The 24,989-nt window shown below is 39.8% G+C and overlaps 1 protein-coding gene across 1 annotated transcript; it reads right to left on the bottom strand.

The window, feature by feature from the left end:
• Positions 1 to 4,501: 4,501 nt before the first annotated feature.
• Positions 4,502 to 7,469, bottom strand: GJD2 (gap junction protein delta 2). The gene is made up of 2 exons (XM_052782512.1): positions 7,292 to 7,469; positions 4,502 to 6,418 (listed from the first exon to the last, which is right to left on the bottom strand). Exons 1-2 carry the CDS (start codon positions 7,360 to 7,362, stop codon positions 5,575 to 5,577), a joined length of 915 nt encoding a protein of 304 aa, XP_052638472.1. The 5' UTR covers positions 7,363 to 7,469; the 3' UTR covers positions 4,502 to 5,574.
• Between the last annotated feature and the right edge of the window lie 17,520 nt (positions 7,470 to 24,989).

Raw genomic sequence — 24,989 nt, 5'->3', positions numbered from 1 at the left:
CTTAATCTTATCCCCTCACAACCTGTAATTCTAATAGGTTATAAAATCCCTGCTCAGTGTTAATTTTTCCAAAAAACTTACAGATTTGACAAATAAAGCTTGTCATTGAAAAGGAAACCATCTCTTCCAGAGGCAATGCTGCTTTACTGGTGCAAATAATTATTTACTTTAGCCCTCCTCCAAAAAACACATTTTGTTAACAGATTTAAAACACAGGATTAACTATTAATAACACTTTTTTAAAGATAGAGACTGAGTCAATTTCAACCAGCAATCTTTTGACCTTTCTCTGGAAAAAAAAATGTGAAAACATTGATCATGATTGCATCAGAAACTTCATAAAATATCTCAAAAATGAAAGTTACATTTAATTATGTACCATGAAATACATTTATAGAGAAATCATATGCAGCAAATGCTGTTTTCAGTAAAAGAAACTAAAAGTCCAGAATTGCTTAATCACTTTAGGATGTATTAATTATTCTCCAGATACTGGTAACCTTTCTCTGTCTTTTCTAGCCACACCACATACACAAAACCAGGTGGATTAGTAGAAAATTACCTTACTTTCACATTCTGTTGAATACAAGATATATTCTCACTTTGGGGGGACATCAGAGGCTCGCTGTATATGTGCATATCCACAAGCTAGAGGTCTGATTCGTTCTGTATTTCAGTCATCACTAGGAAAAGCTGATAGATTTTAATGCAATGAAGGCAAGCCTCTTTAGCTATAACTTACATACCCAGCTGCTCAGTTAAACTTGCTGAAGCAATCAGTATAGCCCATAGCCCCAGAATTTCACAGGAAACAGGTGATTGTTGGGGTTTTTTGCATGTTAAATATCCAGTCAGGTCATTGCACTTGGTTGTAAGGATATATGCCTGTGCATTACTTGCACAGTTTTTAACCGTCTCTGGATATGTGACTTCTTCTGTATCCATCTCTGAAATTCAATCTGTAACACAGTAATATAATCTAGGTATTTTTTTTAAAATATATATATACACATGTATATGTATGGATTATTATCAATGCGGTGCTATGGAATTCTTCATATCTGCACTTATTTCACAGGCTGCTGACTCCTGGTTGACTTCTTTAGTACATTTTAATAGACATAATATGAAGCACTTCCTAGTGCAATTTTTCTTTACAGAGATACTATCAGAGTTTCACTGAGAGGACAGTGGGGGGTTAGAATTTAGTATTAGTAGCAGATAGCAACATAGAATGGTTCCTGAAAGCTTACAATAAAACAGAATTTCTGGGAAAAGTATCCCACAATGTCTAGGGATGGGTGTGCAATGCAGAAATAGTGTAATCTCTCCTGTTAATCTCATCAAATAATGGAACGGAGTTTTTCCCCCACCTGGGAGTTAACTTGGTCCCACAGAAGACAAAGTCCCATCACTGAATTCATGAAGAACAAGACCAGACCTGAAATGAGGAAAACCTATGCCTGTTTCCTCCTCATATGTCTCAGGTTTTTTATTCCCATTTCTACACTTGTACACCAAACAAAAGCCTCTAACCTGTTTCACTGAAGGAGTAAGGCGGAACATTTATATTCAAACAAAATAAAGCCGGAAGGATGCAGGGACAATGTCCGCCTGGTCCATTCTCTTGCCCTACAAGAAATATATTCTTTTAGATGTGGATTAAGAGAATTCTTCCTCACATTTAACCTTAACATTTCATGTACATCTTTTCCTATGGTTCTACATAGCAGCAGCTATGTCCTACCCTATTAGACATAATGCAGGACAAGCACTGAGCTGGCTTTGGAGTTTCTGAGTGTTTCTGACTTCTCTAGCGTAAAACAAACTAAAATCCATCTCACCACTTCTGTGATTCATTCAACTCACTTGATTATCTTTGTTCTTCAGATTTTCCTTAAGATGAAAACCCTTATATTTCTTCAAAGTCAATGGTCTCTAAAACCAAACCATTTAGAGGAGCTGTCAATTCAGCTTCCCCATGTGAAAATGTATCTAGTTTTTATTATTAAAAAAAAATCCTATTTTTTTAAAAATCTTTTTATAGACTCTCATTGCGACTTACATATAGCCAGTGAAATGGTTCAAAACCCCTACGTAAATAGTTTTTGAAATTCACACAGGTTCCAGAAGCACAAGATCAAGCCTATGTAAAAATGAAATAATATCATTATTTTATGTAAATTTTAAAATTCCATGGAACCAATAGTGTATTAAAATCTATTGCAGTTTTCCATAAGAGCTTAGTGAACATGATTTTTATGTTTGCACGTATGATGACATACAATGTTGTCTATCACTACAAAACAGGGTATACAATGAATAAAACAAACATGAACTCAATTTTCATATTTAATGCCTGATTCTTCCACAGATGTCAGTGGCAAGACTAATTTATTTTACTGAGGCAGGAGCAAGACCTAAGTGGCCAGTAATGTGCCCTTCAGCTTCATGTTCACTTAGTTCTGTTCAGTTAACACACTTTTCCATTGCTGTGACAATTTTAAAGAGTTTATTCTGTAAATGAATAGTCAGCTTTCATGCAAACAGTCCATTAGCATTAATCATATGACTCTCACATGGTACATTGACAAAAAAAGTGTTTTCAGTATTTCTCTCGTCCGTGACAAATGACTAGTTGGTAAGAAATGAAAAATAACAATTGAAAAGGAAGATTAGAACAACTGATCTCTCGACATAATTTCATTTCTCTTCTGAAATACGAAAAGCCATATTCTATTTAGCGTAAATATGGAGGACGGCATTTCTGTTGATCAAAATATGAGTCTTTGCCTGCTTTACCACTGATCCTGTTGCATAAATTAACATTTGCATTTCCTGATGTATTTCTCTTAGGAAAATTCTGAAGAATCCCAACTTACTGGAGTACAAAATGTGCAACTGCATAAAAATAATTGAATGAACTGAGTCACTGGCATTGACTATTATAAACAGATACTTTCTTGGTCTTACCTAAAGAATTTTAAGGTATTAAAACCTTACAGCTTTCAAGACATGCACCTTCAGTAGATTTTGACCGAACACTGCTATGCAGCCACTGGAAATAACTTGCATTAGGGCTTCTGCCTAACAGGAAATTATGCTGAACCTGAACCAAAGCCCAGTGAATTCAGTATGAGGTTTTTTCCTTCAACTTTAATTGGCACTGGATCAAGCCCTTTGCACACAATCTCCCTTTTCTTCAACATTAAAGCAATGCTTATGACTGTCAGACAACATTTTTCCTTTCAATATCCATTCAAAAGAAGATTTTGAAAACCATCCCAGAGCTCTGCAAAATGAAAATCAGACTTGGATTTGTGTGTCAAATAATAATCTTCAGAAGCTTGTTATATTGCAGATGGAGATTTTAGCTGCCATGTTGTCCTTCTAAAAATAACATGCAGTTTTCCAGTGAGCGTGCAGTCAACTAGCAATATCAGTGTGCATTTATATCACAAGGAATCATTTGAGAAATCCATCTTTATAGGTTTCTATTATCAAATTGGAAAAACTGTTCATTTTATACATAAGGAAAAATATTTTTAAAATCTTTAAAAACATGACACATCTTAAAGTCCTTTTATGTTTCACAGTGGAAGAAAAAAGACCACAGATGAAAGTGATAATGAATAGACTATCTAAGAATTAATCGACATTTTTTTAAGTGACAATGCTGGCAAACCTCAAGAATGGAACGTTAAGGTATTTACTGTAAGCCAAGAGGAAAAGACTTATATGTGTTATCTCCAAGCCAAAATACAATAAAATCCATTTTCAGGCTTGAAATAAAATACAATCAAAAGGCCGTTTTTGACTCTGAGCCCCTGTCTCCTTCTTACAAGTATCCCCAAATTTTGCAGCACCATTTTGGCCCTCTTCTTTAAAGGGCAGATACTATTTAGTTAGGAATGCACTTGTATAGTTTTTCAGTCCTGATCCAACTCCTACTCTTGCCAGTGGGGTATTTTCTGTTGAATTCTAGTGGGAATAAAAAAAGGTCCCTAAGTAAAACTTAGTATCCTATATAAAAATGGTTCCTGTTAACAGAGGTTTATTTGTGACTGCCCCAGTGGCTTACCAGTAAGTTGATGGGACATGAACGGTGTATTTCTTGAACCAGCTGTAAGGCAGAAAAGCTGAGGTTAATATTTGGATTCCCTGATGAAAAGCTGCTATTGTTTCATTTATAGGTAAATGTATTCTGGCTATTCCCAGAGTGACCTTGGCAGCCAACTGTGTTGCCCTTAGTGTCAGCAGAAAGAAGGCTTTTGGTGTCAGTGGGCTTTGGATCAGGCTTTAAAGACAGAGAAAGCTTGCTTAAGGAGGAAAACAGACATAAGGAATAGTCCTGATTGCCCAGGTTTTGTCACTTAGAGTTTAGAATATCAACAAGACACTTTAAACCCTGAAGAATAATTGTTGTAAGTAAGTAAATTATTTTGACCCTGTAGGTTTCTACAATTGTGTACAATAATAAAGAAGAACAAATGTCTCTGGCTTACAAAAAAAGGCAAGTACTTTATTTATCAATAGAGATTTTAGCTGCTTTTTACACCATTGCAATGACTAAACAAATAGCATAAAATAAACAAAGGAGAGTATAAAATCACTTTATTCCAGCTGGTATCCCAAGACAACCTTTTGACTAAGTACAGAGTTAGATGTTTCAAGTATGGCACTTATATATATAAGAGCAGAGAGAAGGTGATATATTCACAGTTAAAAGCAATGAACTCTGTTCCTTTGGTATGTGTGTCATCATAGGTGATTGTAGGTAAATACATAACTTGGCTGGCATGAACCAACTCCATCTTATTCATGCACATATTAGGGAATGAACTGAAATGTACTGATCTATTTTGCAGATCACAACTAATGTAAGATGATTAAGGTCTCTGGTGTGTGTGTGTGTGTGTGTGGACAGGCAAACAAAAAAAAATGGCAAAATTATATTCAGCATTTATTGTTTAGCATAACTAATTGATGCACAAACTATGATAGAAGATGGCTAGCAATACACACCAGGAATAAACTCTGTGATTTAGACAAGCAAAATAATATAAGACATCTGTGAGATAGGTGAAAGCAGATATCCTGATTGATCTGTGGTCAGGTTCCTTACAGTGCAATTACCCTCCTTTTAAAACATGCTTACATCTGCACATTGCAACAGTTTCCCCCACCCCATCCCACCCCATATAGAGTATCCTTGCAGATTTTGAATATGAACATTCTACACGTTTACAACAATTAGTCAGACAGTCCAAACTGTAAACTTATCCTAATGACAACCAAAGAGCCGCTCCACGGACAGGTAACACCCAATCGTTAGAAAGAAAAGTAGGAATAATAGTAGCTGTGCTGTAAGGCTAGATCAAGCATGGTTTTATAGCTGGTTTTTCAATCTTTTACATAGCACTGCATTTTGCAGCTAGTTCAGTAAAAGTGCAGGTCCAATACCTTAATGGCTTTCTTGGTGGTTTGATAAAATGCTTGCCTAAGCAATGTACCTTTCTCTAATGGTATCTGGGTCTGTTCCACCTGGCAGAGTGTTTCAGTTCAGTCACAGCCTCACACATAAGCTGAGTCACTCGACTGAGTCCTGCCAAAGTTAGGCATGCTCATTCTTGGCAGGTCCTTATTTCTGATTTCGTATATGGATTTCCTTTTTGCCTGTACTCCTCTCACTGCCATTTTGATCTTTCTCCAGCCCAAGTGGTTCAGTTCTGCCAAGTTGAGCACCACGCAAATCCCACTGACAGCAAACATAAATACCAAGAACACAGTCTTCTCAGTGGGTCTAGAGACATAGCACTCTACTTCTTTAATGCAAGGGTATCTGTCACATTCGTACATGGAAGGGACATTGAATCCATACAGAAAATACTGTCCCACTAAGAATCCAATCTCTAGGGCATTTCGAAAGACCACTTGGATGATATAAAATCGAGAAATGCCTTCTTGCCTCCTCATCTTTGACTTTGTAGTTCTGATAGCAGGATTGGGGATTTCCTTCACTTCTAAGCAGTCTGGTTCTGCCTCTTTGGTGGAGTTCTCAGTGTTCTGCAGCACCCCGTTGACAATCGTGTTCTTGATTTTCTTACTGTCCTCACGCTTCATTGAATCCTGGTCCCTCTCCAGGGTGAGGAAGACAGTGGAGTACCTCCGTTCCCTCTGCTTAGCAGACTGGTGAACGGAGTACGTTATGAAGCAAAGGCTGGGAGTGCACACCATGATGATCTGGAACACCCAGTACCTTATGTGAGAAATAGGGAAAGCCTGGTCGTAACAAGCCTGGTTGCAGCCCGGCTGCAGCGTGTTACAGACGAACATGGTTTGCTCGTCGTCGTACACCGTCTCCCCTACAATGGCCACGATGAGGATCCTGAAGATCACCACCACGGTCAGCAGGATCCTGCAACAGAGAAGCCCGTCAGTGCGCGCCGCCGCCGCCGCCGGGAGCTGTCCAGTGCTGACCGGGCCCCCGGGCTCCCGGCCCGCGGCTCCCCGGCCCGCGGCTCCCCGGCCCGGCTCCCGCCCGCCGCCGCCGGCAGCCCCGCTCCCGCGCAGGAAGCGCGCAGCCCGCGCGCCCCGGCCTCGGCGCGGCCCCGCGAATCCGCCCGCCGGCAAAAAATCCTCGGCCGGCGCTCGGCGCTGCCCCCCGCCCCGCCCCGCCCCGGCCTTTCCCCCTGCGGAGGACAAGCAACCCCAGGGGCCGTGGCGGTCCCCCGGGAGCAGGGGAGGGAGCGGCACGGGCTGGCTCCGGCCGCCGGCCGCCGGTGGCGGCGGGGTCTCCCCGCTGGCCGCCCGCCGCCCCCGGGCTCCTCGAGGACAAGGACGGCGGCGTCTGCGGTGTCCCCGCGCCACGGCGACCCGTGCGGCGCGGACACGCGCGCGCGCACCGCGGGCACGCACCGCAAGAGCCCCGCGCGAAGGAAGGGAGGGAGGGAGGGAGGGAAGGGAAGGGTGCCCTCCGCGAAGGAGGGAAGGAGGGAAGGAAGGAAGGAAGGAGGGAAGGGTGCCCCCCGCGAAGAGGGAAGGAAGGAAGGAAGGAGGGAAGGGTGCCCCCCGCGAAGAAGGAAGGAAGGAAGGAAGGAGGGAAGGGTGCCCTCCGCGAAGGAGGGAAGTGTGCCCCCCGCGAAGGAGGCAAGGAGGGAGGGAAGGAGGGAAGGGTGCCCCGCACGGCCGGGACCCGGCGTGTGCCGCCGAGCCGCCGGCCGGCCCGCCCGCTCGGGCAGAAGGGGATCCCCCCCCCCCGTGGCCCCCGTAGCTGCCCCGCAGCCCTTACCTCCCTATCATAGTAGAATGCTGCTGCACGGCAGCTTCCAGTAGCCTCTCTAGAATAGTCCATTCCCCCATCGCTGTTCATCCGGAGACAAAGACTTTGGCAAGCGGGGGGGATCTCTTCACTTCTTCCTTCCTTTCCCCCCTCCCCCTCTTTTTTTTTTTTCTTTTTTTTTTTTTTTTTTTTTGCAGGGGGAGGGAAAGCAAACAAAAGAGCAACCCCTCTCTACCGCCCGCAGTCCGGTGGCGGGAAGGCGGCTGGAGGCGGCAGCTCGGCTCGGCTCGGCTCGGCTCGGCTCGGCTCGGCTCGGCTCGGCTCGGTTCGGCTGGGCTGGACTGGGCTGGGCTCGGGGCCCCGCGGCGGCCACCACCGGCCCGGCCCGCTCGGCTCGTGGCGCGGCGCGGCACTGCGCGGCGGACCCGCGGCGTGGAGGGAGGAAGGTTGGCTTTTAATGTCTTGCTGCCTCTAATCTGCCTTTAAGTAGTCTCCGCTTGCGTCACTGACAGGTTGGTGGAGAGCAGCCAGAAGCAGCGCTCGGATTTTCTCATTTTTATTATGCCGGTGAATATAAATAAATAAATGCGATTAAATAAATGAAATAAATAAAGGCGGGGGGGGGGGGAGCGGAGGAAGAGCCGGCAGGAGGCACCGCGCCCCCCCTTGCCGGCGCACCCCGGCCGGGCCCCCGCGGCCCCCGCCTGCAGGCCCCCAGCCCGGCGCTCCGCCGGCGGGACCGGCCCGGGCCGAGAGAGCAGCCCCGGCAGGGAACGGGCGCTGCCCCTCGGCTGCTGGTTTGGAAAGCCGCTCCGGGACGTGCCTGTGCCACCGCGGCCCCTGCAGCCCCCAAGGGCCGGGGGCATTCCCAAGGGTCGCTAGGCTTTGCTGCTCTCCCGGAGGTCCTCCGGGGTTTCTGCCGCTCGCAGAACAGCGGTGTCATACAGCGGTAGCCTTACCTGTTAGAACTGCTTACCCTTGGAAGGTACCGGACTTTTAAAACTGCATCTTTATTCTCCCCTGATTACTGATACAAAAATCACGAGGGAGAAATGAGAGGTATATACAGCCATTTCAGAGGATTCCGAGACTGAGATTGGATTTACGCTGGGAAAGACACCAAACCTTCACACAAAGCGTCTCTCAACAGCACAAGAATAAAGTATCTCAAATAAATCCCTGCGTCATAATCAGTCCACATACTTTATTCCCGTAAACTACTATATACTGTGTTTAAAACTTTTTATTTTACAGATACCCTTAGAGACTGTACCTGAGACACCACCAAACAATTCCACACAAAACGTTGGCACCAGTTGGAATTGACTGTTCTCTGGTGGAGAAGCGTAAAATGTATTCTGTATATTTCCATAAAGATCAAGTATAACTTCATCCCTACTGTTCTTTTTGCTCAGCTAATCTCATTAAAGACCAACATAAGAAAAATTCTAGTCAGTCTGATCATAATGGTCCTACTGCCAAACTCAGAAAAATCAGTCTCTTTCAAAAACAGAACCGCTCAGGCCATTGTAAACAGCGTAGTCCTTTGGGCTTTTTGCAGCTCTGTCATGAACCAATTCCACATTGTATGAATGATGTTAAGTGTTTTCTGAATACATAGGACCATGCTTCATCTGTGCAGAGGACATCTCTGTGTTTTAGACACCCCAAGGTTTGCTGTCTTTTCATCTGGAGTGTGCAGATGGTCTCTGATTCATATGATGGTGGGTCAGTTGCCTGATTGGATCCCCAAATCTTTGAATTAGGAAAGTATCAAGCAAGAGAAGATCAGTGAATACCTCTGCACAGAAATTGGTAGATTTTTCTTCTCTCCCAATCAACTGTCTGTGAAGAAGCATTCAATAATCTGGATTGTTTCCTTCCCACACCGTTGGGAATTACTGGGAAGACTGAATAATCACGGGTTTTCCTTAAAATCTGACCACATTCTTCTTGAAAGCTGGTTCTCACAATTCCTGCTTTTTTTTTTTTTTTTTTTTTGCATATAGTTTGCAAAACCTGCTGCTGCAGCAACACCACAACTAAAAAGAGGCGGTGTCTTTTAAGAGGACTCTAGTATCTATCCAACTACCCTGACAACTGAGTGTCTCATATGGACCCCAAAGTATCTGTTTGGAGATGGATCTGAAAATGAGCGAAATCAAAGCAGTAAAGGAAGCAGTAACACATGTGTAGAAGGAGAGAGGGCAGGGAATATGCTAAGAAGCTAATGATGATAATCCTATTTAGCAAACCAAATAGAGAGGGAAAGCCCATGATTGAAATTACTGAAGAGAGGAGAGGAGGTTTTGGTTCATAGGCAAATGTAACAATTTCTACAAAGGAAAGCTGGGATAGGAAACCCACTTACCTGAGCTTTTAGGACTATTTTAAATAAAAAGGAATTAAATTCTGCTCATCTCAAACACTGGCCTATTAATGAACAGTTAGCCAGTGTTTGCTCTGTGTGATGAGTTCTACTTACTGCTGACAGCCCAGCTCTGGAGACATGGAGGGGAAATATCATAAATGAATGCTACAAACATGTAAGCAGTGTTATGAAATTGCTTTTGATTTGAATATGGTTTAAAGTTAAATACTTTCAGGCCTGCCCTTACAGGAGTTGCATCTCATTCCAAAATAGCTGACCTGTCCTTTTTTAACAGTAACCTCATACGCCCCCCCCGCAACTGTATTTACATGCAGGATACTTGGCCTTAGACTTGAGAAAGTTTACTGAGCTTCAGACCTTAGTGAGTTTGGGAAAAAAAATAATTTCAGTGTGAGAGTCTCTTTCATGATGGTAACATACATTTTAAGTGACTGGAAAACTCAAAGGTGTTTGATATATCTCAAACTTACATGTACAATTTCTGGAACCACAAATTGCTGTCCTTAATCTGACCCCGGACTTATTGTCAAAATAGAAGTACTAAGAATCCATGTGATGTTCTCCGAGTGTTTAGCACAACAGTGAAAGGTCTATGAAGAATGTAATTATTTGCATTTCCATTATCCATTACATGTATAACAGCAACTTGTGGACTTACCTGACAAATTGTCTAAATCACAAAGTGCTCAGACTATGTATAGTCATGATTGTAAGAAAGAGTTGTAGACATAAGAATATTTTCAGTTTCTAAAGGTTCATCCTAGGTTTTATACCATTCTCCTGAATGCTTCAGCCTATGGTAAAGCCAGGATTTGCAGAGCAGCAGGCTGCCAAGAATGCTGTGGATGTATACTGTACAGTGTATGGTATTCACATCAGAAAACCATGCCTACATTTCATTCACAAGCATTCAGGATTATCAAAGCTTTGTGTCTCCCGGCTTACAAAGAACCATTCCTAATGAAGCAGCAATACCAGTTTGCAGCAGGGCTAAGCCTGTCTTGTTCAATGTTTTTATCAGTTGCATACAAAGGAAACAAAATCAGCTTCCCACTCCACACATAGGCTTTTGGGTGGGAGGGTGTATTTTTGTTTGTTTTGCTTTGCACTCAAAGAGAATGAGTATTCCTCTACAGACAAAATTCAGTATAAACTCTGTTGTTCCTAATAGGAGCTCAAACAAGCCTTTCAAAAAGAAAACTTCAGAGTCTGCGTGTGTTCAAAGATGCCACTGCTGCAATATTAATTCATGATAAAATAATACAGACTAAGTTGCTCTTGGATTAGATCTGAAGAATGAGACTGTATGTGTCCTCAGTTTGATGGCAAACCGAGGTTAATCTGTCTCTAAGAAGCTGTAGGCCAGATTCTCTCTAAGAAATCCAGCTCTTTTGCCCTGATCTGGTTTTGTAAAAGGTCCAGGGAGCAGTCAAATCTCGCAGGCTGCACATTCCTCAAGTACGGAGCGGATCAGACTGGGAGCAGAGCTGTCACATTTGGCTCACCTGTCAGACCCCCTGCAGCCTGGACGTGGATGGCATGGCTGGGATGGGATGAAGAAGCCACATGGCTAGTGCCATACCTGCTGTCAGACAGTGTGCTAAACAACGATATTCCCCTGCTTCGCTATTTTCTATGCTGAGGTTTACTAATGTAAAAACACAATCCAGATCTTACACAAGCCTTCTCCACGTGCTACCTCCTTTTAAAATTATACATTCATCCTAAATTTATTCCAAAGATTTTATCTTAAAATAAAGCTACATATTTTTAATACTATCCTGACAACCTTCCTTGATGATCTTTCTTTGCAGTTGTTCGCAGTGGATCTGTAATTGCAGCAAATAAATAAATGTCATATTTAGATTCCAAAACTGCGTGACAAATGACTGTATTTCATTATTATATTGCAAATCACTGTTTCCACCAATTGTGGCAAACTGGGAGGAAAGAAAGAGCTTTTAATTAAAAATTGTAAGCTATTACTAAAGAAAAGAATGGGTTTTTCTTTTAGAAGTTTTTGTGAAATGTGTTGCCCCATGTCTGCTTTGTGACTGCATTTTCTAGCTAGTGTCACAAAAGAGATTTTTCAGTGTTACTTTCATAAAGCAGCAGAACTTTCTTTGGAAGACTGATTTAAGTGCTTCCTTTCTGATGGTGTTTGGTGTACTCCATGAAATCTAAGTCATTAGCTACTAAACTGAAAATGCCTTTTTAAGACCTCTTATAGCCATCTGCTATGCTCTGTTTTCATTTGGTGGCATGTGTGTATTAATGAAATGATTGCATCAGATTATATCTTTTATTCATAAAATCATCTAGGTCATCTGCTTCCACCTACACTTTCTGTCTTATTAAAATGAGCATTTGTGCATATGTTCTCCCCCCACTGTATGAGTAAAATCATAGCTGCAGTCAGCTGCTATGTGCATCTTAAATAAGAAATTCCTCTCTGTGCTTTTTCTCAAATGAAATTCCTTCAAAAGACAAGTCTAGTGTTTCACACCACAGAAAGTGTATTTTTCCTACAGTTTGAAAAGTTAAGACTTCCTAAAAGGTATGAGAACTGGATGTACTAATTACCTCAGTCCTTCAGGAGAGTAAGCAACATTTCAAGACCATGGTCATTTTGCTGCCAAGAAATAGGTAGCACACTCTTCACATCTGGTCAACAGTGTTTGCATCAAAGCTCTCAATAGCAGGCAAGTACTTGGGTTCCTTGTTGTGAGAGCGGAATACAGCCTGCAGTTGTATGCTTCTTGCTTGAGAATAGGAAGGTGTCAAGTGCACAGAATTCAGGGCTTTCTGTAATGCACGAAGAGCGAAAATACTCAGTTATGCTAATAATCATATTAAGACTCTATTATGCGTCAGAGGTCCATATCTACAACTGATGATTGCTATAAGGGGAAAGTTCTTTGGAAAATCAATGCATGTTATCAGTAAAGAAGGAATAAATCTATGAATATTCACAAGCTTTTAAAGTGAGGGCTCGTAAGTCATGTTGAATTTCCATAACTATTCTGGCCAGGAGAGTTAGTATAAGAAATATTCATGAGGGGGCAGGTATTAAGTAAATATTCCACAGTGTTCTGAACTAAGAGAATTTAAAATATCTAAATGTAACTACTTTAACTAGAAAACAAATTTTAAGTATCATACTTTTCTAGTTACAGAATATTTTATTCCCTGACAGACAAAATCACTCAAGTTTCATGGAGGTCTTGTCAGCTGTCTACAAGGACCTTGTCGTGCACAAATTAACAGCTCAAATCAATTTCCTTGGAAATAATTTGGACCTGTATACTGAATCACAATTACATATACCTCTGGCATATGTACAGTTCCCAGTGCAGCAGGGTCTGCACTTCCTACAAACTCCTGAGAGTAAACTCAATTTATTTGCAGACAGACTACAGCTGGAAGAAGGAAAACTTCATTGAGTCAAATCCTTATGAATTGACAGGCTCTGGAAAGAAGTACAAAAGAAGTAAAATATTCCAGGGGCCAGATCATCTGCTGCCAGTCTCTTGATTTTCCCTTCTGTCTTTCATCAGTCTCAAAAGAGCACTCACACTGTGCTAAAGCATCCATTAATGCAGCTTCATGGACTATGATGGCTTAAGTGTAAATTTGTGAGCAAATCTTAGGTGGATTCCCATTATAGTCTACTTTAAAGTTCCATACTCACTAAAGAAAGAGCCTTTCAAAAACACCTTGGACACAGAAGAGTATGAAGGATTCCATATAATCAGATTTAGTACACATTGTAAGGATGCAAAGAAATATGCACATACTAACATAATAATAAATTCAACATGGGAATGAAAATGATCTTTCACTGATGAACAATTGGGTTTTTTTCCTAGAGTCTATTCTTTCAGAGATATATATTACAAAAGATATGCAGCCCTATATAACTGATCAGGGCATTATGGTAAAATACCAGCCAATTACACAGCCACTATGCCAGAACCAAAACAGAATATTGGTGAGACTCAGTTTGGCAAACCTTATTTTCCTCTTTTTCTTACAAATCAAAAGAAGTTACAAACTGTAACCAGAAGAAACATGATTAAATGTAATGATAATAATAAATTTTTAAAAAATATATATATATCATAATATGTCCTTCCTATGGTAGTCAATTTTCATGGTACTAATGGCAATTCCCACTGACTTCAGTGGAGCCAGAATTTAAAAACCCTTCCCATCTTACTTACTTAAACCAGAACATTTTTAAATCTCTAATGGCAGAATACGAATTATAAGAAAGTTAGTGTGTGCTTCAGAATAGCCAGAACAGCAAAAAATAAGATCAACTAATAAGAAGAGTCCTCTGTATTGGAACTCCAAGCAGCATTTTGATGCTTCTGGTATTCCATAGGAAAAAAAAAAAAAAAAACCAACCAACAAAAAAAAACAAACATGAGAAATTGTGCTTCAGTATTTCAGTATGAATGCATTACATCAAGCATTTTTTTTAAGACCTACTGCTTTGCTTTGCCTTGTCTACATTTGTCTTCATCTGAATGCTGAACCTCTGTACCCCCAGCTGCTTTCAGCTCAGTGACGTGATTTACGGCAGAGTTGCTTTCCTTTGTTTTGATTGTTACACCACCATATGTCTTCAGTATTCCTGGTGCCCCTGTCTCATCCTCTCCCTCCCCACCTCACCAGTCTCAGAAGGGAATTCACATTACATCAAAGCATCCCTTCAGAGGCCAGGCTGAAACAATCCCTTGAAATAACTAGGGCAGTCAAATGATTGATTTGAAAGTAAACTATGTCAGTGAATGGGAGTGAAAAGCGTGAGCTCAGTAAGAAATGCAGAGGGTTTTTTATCCTTCTGTCATTCAAAGATTCTACAGTTACAATAAAAATGTGTGAAATATATTTGATATTAAATCCATTACAGATACATAAGGTATAAATGCATACAGACACATACACGTGCGTGTGCAAATGCATGTATTGATGCATGTGTTTTATAATTACTATCTATTTGCATGACAGACTGCAAAAAGAAATATGAAATAATATTTAATAAAGAATTCCATAGGAACTCCTATTCTCTAGGAATCCTCTTCTATAAGATTATTGAGGTGATTTAAATGGCCTCTGTGGGGAGAATCTATTTAAATTCCCTGTGATTTTAGACTTTGTCCCAGGTAGGGCTCTAGGTAAAAGCTATTGAGTTAACTTTTCAGTGACATTAGTACATGTGGAGCAAGAATATACACAGTCATGGGTTTGAGAGAAGAATCTGTCATATTTTGTAGAGTTCATGGAATATTTAAAAAAAAATCTTCAAGTGAATTTAAGTTTTATAAACGTTCAAGAGTGTCAATTTTTTAGTCTAGAATCTTTATTCTAGTCTACAGTTCTACACGCTTTCACTGGAAAATACTGATTCATAGACCCAGAATCACTTCCCAGACCCATCCCAATCATGCACATCTGGAGTTTCACAGGTGGTGATTTAAACTGGCATTTTTGTGACTTCCACAACTGTTATTAACAAACAGCATCTGCTCAGTACTGTGGAGTATGCTTTGTTTTCAGAACACCATTTGTTAATCTTTCCTATACAAGAAGTTTTCCAGGGTGAGCATTTCATTAAATTTTTGTAATGTTTCTGTTCCAAAATTTTGCTAAATCAAATTTGGAATATCAAACTTTTCAATGAATCAAAAGCCCTGAGTTTTATAAAGTTGTGATTATGGTACTCAACTTCTTTTATCCCACAGAAAATTGAAGTGGTTACCTATAGACTTTGCAAAAAGTTTCATGTTCTGAAATATTCAATTCATAACTATGTTTTCCAGAATCTATTAGAGATGGTGTACTTTTGACTATGCTGCGGGAAAGAATTTGTGACACTGCAAAAGAAAATTCAATCACTCATAAAACATTGTAGAATGCCTACAATCGTGCATGGTTTATTTCTATGCTTGTAAGAAGAAAACAACATTATGCATAATGTTGCTATGTGTCATGGTTTAATCCCAGCCAACAGCTAGGCACCACGCAGCCGCTCACTCATTCCCCCCCACCCAGTGGGATGGGGGAGAAAATCGGGAAAAGAAGTAAAACTCGTGGGTTGAGATAAGAACAGTTTAATAGAACAGAGAAGAAGAAACTAATAATGATAATGATAACACTAATAAAATGACAACAGCAATAATGAAAGGATTGGAATGTACAAATGATGCGCAGTGCAATTGCTCACCACCCACCCACCGACACCCCGCCAGTCCCCGAGCGGCGATTCCCCGTCCCCACTTCCCCGTTCCTATACCAGATGGAACATCACATGGTATGGAATACACCGTTGGCCAGTTTGGGTCAGCTGCCCTGGCTGTGTCCTGTGCCAACTTCTTGTGCCCCTCCAGCTTTCTCGATGGCTGGGCATGAGAAGCTGAAAAAATCCTTGACTTTAGTCTAAACACTACTGAGCAACAACTGAAAACATCAGTGTTATCAACATTCTTCGCATACTGAACTCAAAACATAGCACTGTACCAGCTACTAGGAAGACAGTTAACTCTATCCCAGCTGAAACCAGGACACTATGGTAGTGGAAGTCACAGTTTACTTTTCTAGATAAGTGAAACCCACGTAATTTCTCGCATAGGTCAGAGTTGCTCAAGGGCTGCACTGATTTACACACATCCTATGCAAATTTGTCCTCATTTTAATCAGATACTTACTTTGCATTTTAGATTTAGATATTCTGCTTTGTAGCTGTTTGCAACCTCTTTTACACTTTCCTGTAAGAAAGGGAGGACTGTTTTCCTGTGAGAAACGTAGCCAAACTATCAGTGATTTAGAGAAAAAAAAAAAGAAAAAAAAATTTCGTGGTACCTTGCTCCATGATTTCCTTAATCTAGAGCTGTGTCTGTCCTACTGAGTGGGAAACAGCATGGAAAGATGTGCCTTCCCTTACCCTACTCACATCTTCTTTATCTTCTTTACGCCTGGTGTGGGCAGGCTGGTTCACACTAACAGCGCCGAGCGGCCTTTGAGTCATCCTTGGGTGCTTTTCCTGCTAGTGCTTGCCCAGCTCTACACCTAGCTGAGATCAAGGGAAACTGAAAGGCTCCTCTTGCCAGGCTGAACACCTAAACCAGACCCCGAAACGTAGAATCTGCTGTTTAAAATGTTTGTCAGTTGAACTTCAGAGGTTACAACAGAGTGAAAACAGTGTCATATATTTACATTTACATGCAAATGGGTAAATATTTTATGCATACATTTTTAACAACTATTATTTTATATAAATTACTAAGATTTATTGCAAATACTATATTGGGTTTTATTTACATTTTCTGTTTTTTTCAGGTTTTGAAGCATCTCTTACTTTTATACATGTCTATACCTGCCAGGAACACAATAAAAGAAATACAGGATTTTATTTTCTTCAGTCACCCTCTCCAGAATATCTCCATTTTGCACACAAATTCTCAGGGCAGATTCGCTCAGGCTGTGTTCAAACCGAGGACATACCTCCTGACATGGGACAGTATGCCTCCCTTTCCCCATCTGGATTTACTGTCATTTTCCTTCTTCAGCACAGAGCCATGGTGAAACACAGACTTGCTGGTGGAAACTTCTCAGAACAAGTCTATGGAGGAATTGTCTCATCCCAGAGGCTTCACTCCGCCTAAAAAGAAAAGATGGGTTACAGCAAATCAACAAAACAGAAGGACCTGGGCTCCTAAGCTTTAGATTTCATAAAGATTTTCACATGGTTAAAATAGATGAAAATTATACACAGAGCATTTTCAGACAGGAGTTTCAAGGCCTCATGTTGAGATGCATCCATCCAGTGTTTTCTCAAACCCAGACCTCTTCTGATGTTGAGGAATAGAAATCAGTAGATTTCCAGCCCTGATTTCACTGTATAAGTGTATCCATCCTATAGTTTCAGTGGACAAAAAAAAAGGCAAGTGGCTTCAAATATTTGCTGATAAACACTTAAAGACTTGACCTGTTTAAAAAACACATCAATAAGTACTATGTCAAAATGACATGGATAAATTATTGATCTGATTTGTTTCACTAGTGTTATTTGATACATTTCATTATTTCATATATTTCCTCTGAGTGAAGGATCTGCCTTGGGGCAGAAATTGTATTATAAAGAGAAGAGGCTTACAGGAAAGCTAGTGCAGTTGGGGAGAGAAAAAAAATGACAGCCACGTCCCCACAGGGCTTTAATAAATATTTGTGAAGCATATTTAGTTTAATTACACCAACTAGTTGTCAAAGTCCAGTATCATGCTACCTGAAATGTCAGTGCAAACTGTTCCTTGGGCTTGAAGGCACTATATACAGTAAAAACGAATGTGTGAAATCCAAATATGACTGCCACAAAGACAAACAAGACATGAGAGAAAACATGAGCTCAAAGATAGATCAATTAATCCAAAGAACACCAACTAGACAGGTGGATGAGTCATACACACTGTGCGGGCAGAGTTCCTGTTGAATGGAAAATACACTTAATAATACATGTTTCACTGTGAAAGCCAATGCGGCCAATAAGCTAAACTAAATTGGGTGGCAAGCTTCCTACCTGTGCCATGACGATAGAAATATCCTCAAGCAGAGAACAGGGACTGAGTTTCCCCTTTTATAAGGTGTCTCCTCTTGTGATTAGCCTTTCCCAATAATGTGGTTTTAATTCAGGTTTTAAGAAGACTTTGGGAAAAAAAAAAAGTATGGCGTGAAGTAGGACATTGTTCTTGACATGATAAATAAGAGCTATCCCTTCTCTTCACTGGAGGGTTGGTCAGGGAAATATATCAAGTGAACATATCAAAAGAATTAAATCAAAATACATTTAATTGGTCTTTTCTCTGGCAGCAGGGAAAAACGATCTTTCCAGGACTAGGAAGTGCCAATATATTTGTGTCACAGGGCAGTGATGATCGTCCTGCAGAGATGGTATGATCTATCACAGGTGCCACTGGAACAAATCAAGTGCACTGCTACAATGGCTATGAATAACTTGTTAAAATATTTTTAATTAAGTGAATGCGTAAATAGGAAAACAAAATCATAATACACATAGAAAAGGCAAAGTTAAAGTAGTACATGACTGAAATTCTAAGTGGTCTTCTGTGACTGCATAGCATTGCATTCTTACTTAAGAGAACACAAAAGTGTTTCTTATGTTCAATATTTATTATGAAAATCATCTACTCAGAAGTCAAAAAGTATATTCAGATGTATACAGCTACTTTTAACACACAAACTCCAGCATTTTGGTGGGCATAATAAACAATTCAAAAGTTGCAGACACCAGCATTTAAGTTAACTGTCAGCACCTGCAGCAGGTTGGACTAGAATCTAGGCCAAGACACACAGTTTAAAAATTCCACACTAATTGCCCTTTCACAAAGACAAAGAGTGTCTCCACTTGACTCTTTTCAGCCACTATATTCAATGGTTAGTTAGAAGCACGTGCTGGAGGTTGACAGCATGGGAAGAAAAAACCAAAACTGTTCAGGAAAGTAGCCATACCTTCACCTACTTTAGACAGTCCTACTAGTATCATTGGCTTCAAAACAAGAGCAGTGTTCTAATTTATCTGACCTAAGAATTTGGCCCTTAGATATTTTTTATGGACCTAAGAATATAGTGCAGCATTTTTGTTCTACATTTAAGTTATATCTGAAGTTCTAGTCTTCCAAAATAATGCTTATTGAAGCAAAATACATTCCACTCCTCAAGAGATTTTTAGAGAGGTCAACTTACCTATAATTTGGGTAAATTTTAAATGATTATATAAATGACTGAAGTTGGATACAGTACCCTCTTTCCCTAGCATACTTCTCTCCATTGCTTTCACCAGGCAGATTATGTTTGTGGAAAGAGCAGGGAATTTGGGGGAGAATGCCAAATGATTGTGAAGAGTTCATGTCAAGGGCTGACAGCAGGACTGACTTATAGCACACAGGTTTTGTCAATAGCCCGGGAATTTCATTATATACTCTTCAGTGCCATCTGCTGTAACCAGATGCATTCAAAAACTTAAGAGATAATAAAATAGCCAGTCTCAATAGCTCCATGGCAGGGACATTACCTAACTCTAGGCTTAGGTCTGTCCTACAAGGGTAGAATCCCATTAAAGAATCAAGTGCACATCATTGCCAAAGATGAAGAACTTGGTCACAACTACAGCCGCATTCTTTCAACTTTTTGCTACACTTTCTTAAGCTGTAGCAAAATACCCTTTACACAACTTGATATCTATCAGAATTGTTGCTTTAGCACCCCAACACCTCCTCCAGTCAAGCAGGGACAGAACTGCGCCTGCAGGTAAGACTTGAGGGCAGCTGTCCATTCCACGTTTACCCTGTGAACCTGGAGAAGTCAAGAAACGATATTTTCCAAGGTACAAATGGGATTTGGGTGCCTAGACTCCCCAAACCCAACACTATAAGACAATGACAAAGCCTTTATTTCCTCTACCACCATTAAAATTGTTTTATTAAGTGGAGAAAAAATAGTTGCACTATACACTTTGTTACCTTAATGCCTTTTCTACAGTTATTGCAAAAAAAAAAAATGATGATTTTTCTATATGTGTCTTAGAATAAGTGTACAATGTGCTTGAATATATCCATTCTGTTCTTCAGGATTTAAACAGAGCTCTAGAGCTCTTAAATTATGTCCTAGAGAACAACTTTCTGCATGGAAAGTCTTTTTTTCCAACAAGACTTGCACAGTGGGTTGTTTGTATGAGACACATGGCATATTTTCCAGTGAAACATTTCCTAAACTTCATGTACTGGAGACTCCATTTTGTCTGTGTGAACAATATGCCATGATCTGGTTTTTATTAGCTTTAGGACACTCAAACTCTGATAGGGCCTCCATTGCTCTGGAGGCTACAGACAGCCATGCAGAAATATTTCCTATATAAAAGGCCTTTTTGTCTAAATAGGCAAGATAAAGGAAAAGAAAAACATAACAAACTTTCTTCCTTTTCCATACTGAGAATTTCTAGCTAGTAGCACCTGCAATGCATTCCCAGAACATAGAGAGCTGTAGGTTTAGCAAAGTGCCACCAGCATTTTGTTGGTTTTTGCACAGCAGTATTTATCTGTTCTGTGGTATTTGTGGCATTCTCTGTACTTAGATTGGCAAATGCCACAAATACCATGATAAATTTAACCACTGTGAGTGATAAATGTCAAGCTTTTAATAGCACCCACTGTCTCTCTGTCACCACACGACCCTATTTGGAGATTGCAAAATCACCATCTCTGTATTATTACTTATAAAAGAAATAGTCTTTTTAGCATTTTAAATGGCAATATATTTGCTTTTTATAATATATATAGACAGAATGAGCAAAGAAACCCTTTGTATGTCTTTTGGCAGAAAGAAAAGCCTGCAGCATACTATTCCTGATAATTCCATATGCTGTCTATTTACAAAAATAAAGTCAGAAGGTGGTTTCCTACTTCTGTTAGGTGCCAGTACAATGGGCAGAATTCATGGTCTCAGTTGAAATGAAAGGGCAGAAACAAATTTGTCCACCCAGTTAATGACAGGGGCTGAGGTTATGTTTGATCAGAAAGGAGAAGTCTACAAAACTATTGCTGCAGCCATTAAAATACAGAAGGAGACACCAGACATTGCAAACTTATTCTCTACATGACTTTGGGCACTTACCCTTTCAGCAGTATGTGATGTATTCAGGCTATGTCTGAAGAACATACCTCTGTGGCACTTTGACTGTAGGTTGTAAGAAGGAAAGAGTATTTCACATTATCACTAAAAAAACTTCAGTTCTGATCTTTTCTCAAAATTCCAAATTTCTGAGATTTTCCCTTGGCAGAAAACTAAATCAGGAATTAACTTCTGTCTTAAGAACCAGGCTACAAAACATCCAGTTTTGTCTTAGTCAAATATCGCTGTAATGTTTCTGACATGAAATATTTGTCCTTCCAACTTCAACTACGCTAATTTTCTAGGGGGGAGTACTCATATGCTATGTCATGCAGATGTGGTCTCTGAAACTTGTTACCAAGTCAGGGATGCTCTTCCATTGCAAAGGTAAAGAGAAGACTTAGGGAAAATATTTGTATGCATATATATGCATACATATGTGTAAATAAACTTATATATGTGTATACACACAGACATATAAATATATCTATGTGTGTGCATGTATATATGTATGTTATTACAGCAAACACTTTGGAGAACCCAGAACCAAATGCAAGAGAGATTATCACCAGCAATAGCATAATCACTCATTTTCCTATGTACAGTGAAGATGTCAGTCCCATGTAAGTCTCCTTCAAAGTCCATTCGATTTAGCTGCCAAAGTATATGGGCAAAAGATCAAAAGCTACTGCATTGCTGCTGTTTGGTTGCCATACAGAGCTAAGGCACACAAGAGAGCTCCAATTAAATTAAAAATAAATCCAACATCATTTCCACACCAGTAAGACTAGTAAGGCCTAAGACCATTTTTGTAAACCTGTGCATCACATATTAAAAGTTTTGTCACATATTAAAGGTTTTGGTTTTTACAATACACTATACTACAAGTTAAAAGTATATCTGGGCATTTTGTAGTATCTCGTAATGAATTGTGACATTTAGTAAGCCATAATATACATTAAATACCTACTATATATTCATTCCTGCAAATATATATATGACTTTTTAAATATGGATCAAAGAAATCATTAAACGTATGTAAGAATAAAACCACAGATTGCATTTTTCACAACTCACATTTCAACATATACAAACAGGCTATCTGCTATGAGATCAGTGTTTTATATTATGAGTGAAACAGTATGGTAACAAAGTTCAATTCACAGCCAATGCTGAATTAGTAACTCAATTGGTTAATGATACTAATTTTGATAATCAGTTTTGATAATCAGTTACTCAAACTGTCAAATTAATACATCAGCTAATGAAGTCAGAAGTTTAGCACAAGAAAGGTGTTTTCTGTTTAGCCTGTAATAGAAGACTGAGGAGGAGATGATTCCCTTTAATCTTTTACCCAAAGTAAAGTTACAGTCACAGGACAGTCACAGATTTAACTGGTGGAAAACAATGTTTTCTTGTAGGTCATATTCCTTGACAAGGAAGTATCTCCCAGTTTAGTTGCTAAATTCAAGACATAACTCATGCTAAAGAAGTAAAGAGTAAAGTGCTTTTTTCTAATGACTTGTTCAGTCATTTGTCTTCAAAATCTGCTGAGATTTCTATTTCTGCAAGAATTCTTCTCCCCTCTGGCTTATCACAGAATCAGACACACACACACAGAGTTAACTTTAAAACATTTTTAGTATTGGTTAAAAAAAAGACCCAAGGTAGACAATTTTCTTGCTTAAGATTAACGTTTCTTTCTCTGTTTGGGTTTGGGGGGGGGGGGGGAAGAGGTTGATAAAATAGAGACAGCTTTTGAAGACAGAAGAAGCCTGTGTCCTGAAAATAATTTATATAATCAGAATAAAAAATAAAGAAGAATTAGCATGAAATTCAGTGTCAAAAGTCATCTATTATATAAACATGAGGATAAGGCTTGAATTCCCTAAACTTATCTTTTTTACTTGATAGCAGCCACTGTAAAATCCCTGTGCTTCTGGATGCTGTGGAGGATCTCCCCACCCGACTGGCGCAGCAATATGTGCCTCCCAGACCCTTTCCTCCCCAGAACGACATGAACTAGATTTTTCACCTGCTTGCTTTTTCACCTCAGCTGAGGCAGGCACAGCCAGCTACAGAGAGCTGGGGGAGAGGGAGGGATGCGTGGCAGGAGCTGCTGTGCTGCTGCAGCCACCCATTGCCACCCTCTCTAGAAGAGCTGGAGTTGCACACCCTCTCTAACACTCAGGAGCTCCTCGATTTCCCTTTGAGCATCGCCTTTTTGCAAAAGCATGTCCAGAAGCCACAATGTAGCTCATAAGGCATTTGGGACCCTTTGGAAAGAAAGCTCGTGTAGTCCTCGTTATCACTGACAATACCCCTTCTGGTGATCTAAACCTGAGGGGCTTAGAGACTCAGAACTAATCTTTAAGCTCTTTCTTACTGCCTTGCTACCTGGATTTTATTGGGTACCTTCCTAGACTTACTATATCATTTATGTGTTATGTAAATCTACGTCAGTAAAGCTTCATTCTATTCCACACCCACTCTTTCCTCTGCATATATATCTCACCTGGTTAAAATAGGTTTCTAAATACAATTCACCTCCCCTAAAAGAGCATACTACCCTATATTTGGTAGACCTCTGATATACTGTATTTTGTGAATTATTTCCTTACAATGAAAAATAAGATTGCCACCAGGTATATTAACTTTTGCTAATGCCCACTAAATTAATTTTATCCAACATTATTCACACAGGAGAGCTTAATCGCAAATTAAATCCATGCTTTAATTATATATCAGTATAATAAATTTTTTCCAATAATTAACATTTCTATATGCTGAGTTTGCAAGTTTAAGCAATCATAGTCATCCTCAGGAGAAAAAGCAAAGGTAATAGGTAGTATGTTAACAGCCTGAATTGCTTCTTTCTTGAGTGTAATGAGTGAGATTTACTAATCACTCAATTTTATCAATGATTTTTTTTTTCCATTTTCTTATGTTTTGATAACAACAGAAGCTTCTATCACAGGATGCTTCAGGGTGGGATTGGGTTCAGCTGTTACTGGAAGAAAGCATCGATCCCTGCCTGGGCCATGTATTCAGTTTATCCAACTAGCAGAGAAGAGGTTTTTCTCGATTTTTTTCTATTGTTCTGTTATTATTGTAGATTAATCTGACTGTCACATATATTTAGAGTCACCTAATGTTTTTAAGTATAAAAGCCTCTTATTCTACATTAAAAAAATTATCACTCTACAGAATTCAATTACTGAAGCTAAAAATGTTCATATTAGTGCTTTGCCTCAGGCTGACTTTTTTAAAGCTTTAGCTAAAACAGTCTTTTTAGAGAAGATTAGTGCAAAGTAGACAACTCTATCAAATTTATAATGACTGTCTTACCAATTTTTTTGAAGGAGCCTTGAAGCATTAAGAAGTGGCTTTTGAAACATCTCCTTATTTTCTGTCAAAAAATCCATCTTTTAAAGCAGAATCACAGGACTTTCAGATTCTGAGCACATATTTCATATAGATATTACAAGCTTTCTGTTCTGATCATAATCCTATTCCTCAATACTCCTTAAGTGCCAACATGCTCCTCGATCTACAAGGAAAGTTTTCTGTAAGATCTGTGGGTCCGGCAACAGTGGTAATACCCCAGTACCCTCCAGTCAAAAGCAG

Source organism: Harpia harpyja, chromosome 3 (genome assembly GCF_026419915.1).
Source record: "Harpia harpyja isolate bHarHar1 chromosome 3, bHarHar1 primary haplotype, whole genome shotgun sequence".
NCBI lineage: Eukaryota > Metazoa > Chordata > Aves > Accipitriformes > Accipitridae > Harpia > Harpia harpyja.
The sequence above is the reverse complement of the archived record's forward strand: the minus strand, read 5'-3'. Positions and strand labels throughout refer to the sequence as shown.

Coding starts and splice junctions, on each gene's coding strand:
- GJD2 (XM_052782512.1), bottom strand. CDS start 7,362: ATGGGGGAATGGACTATTCTAGAGAGGCTACTGGAAGCTGCCGTGCAG. Junction 6,419..7,291: donor CATTCTACTATGATAGGGAG/GTAAGGGCTGCG, acceptor TCTCTGTTGCAG/GATCCTGCTGACCGTGGTGG.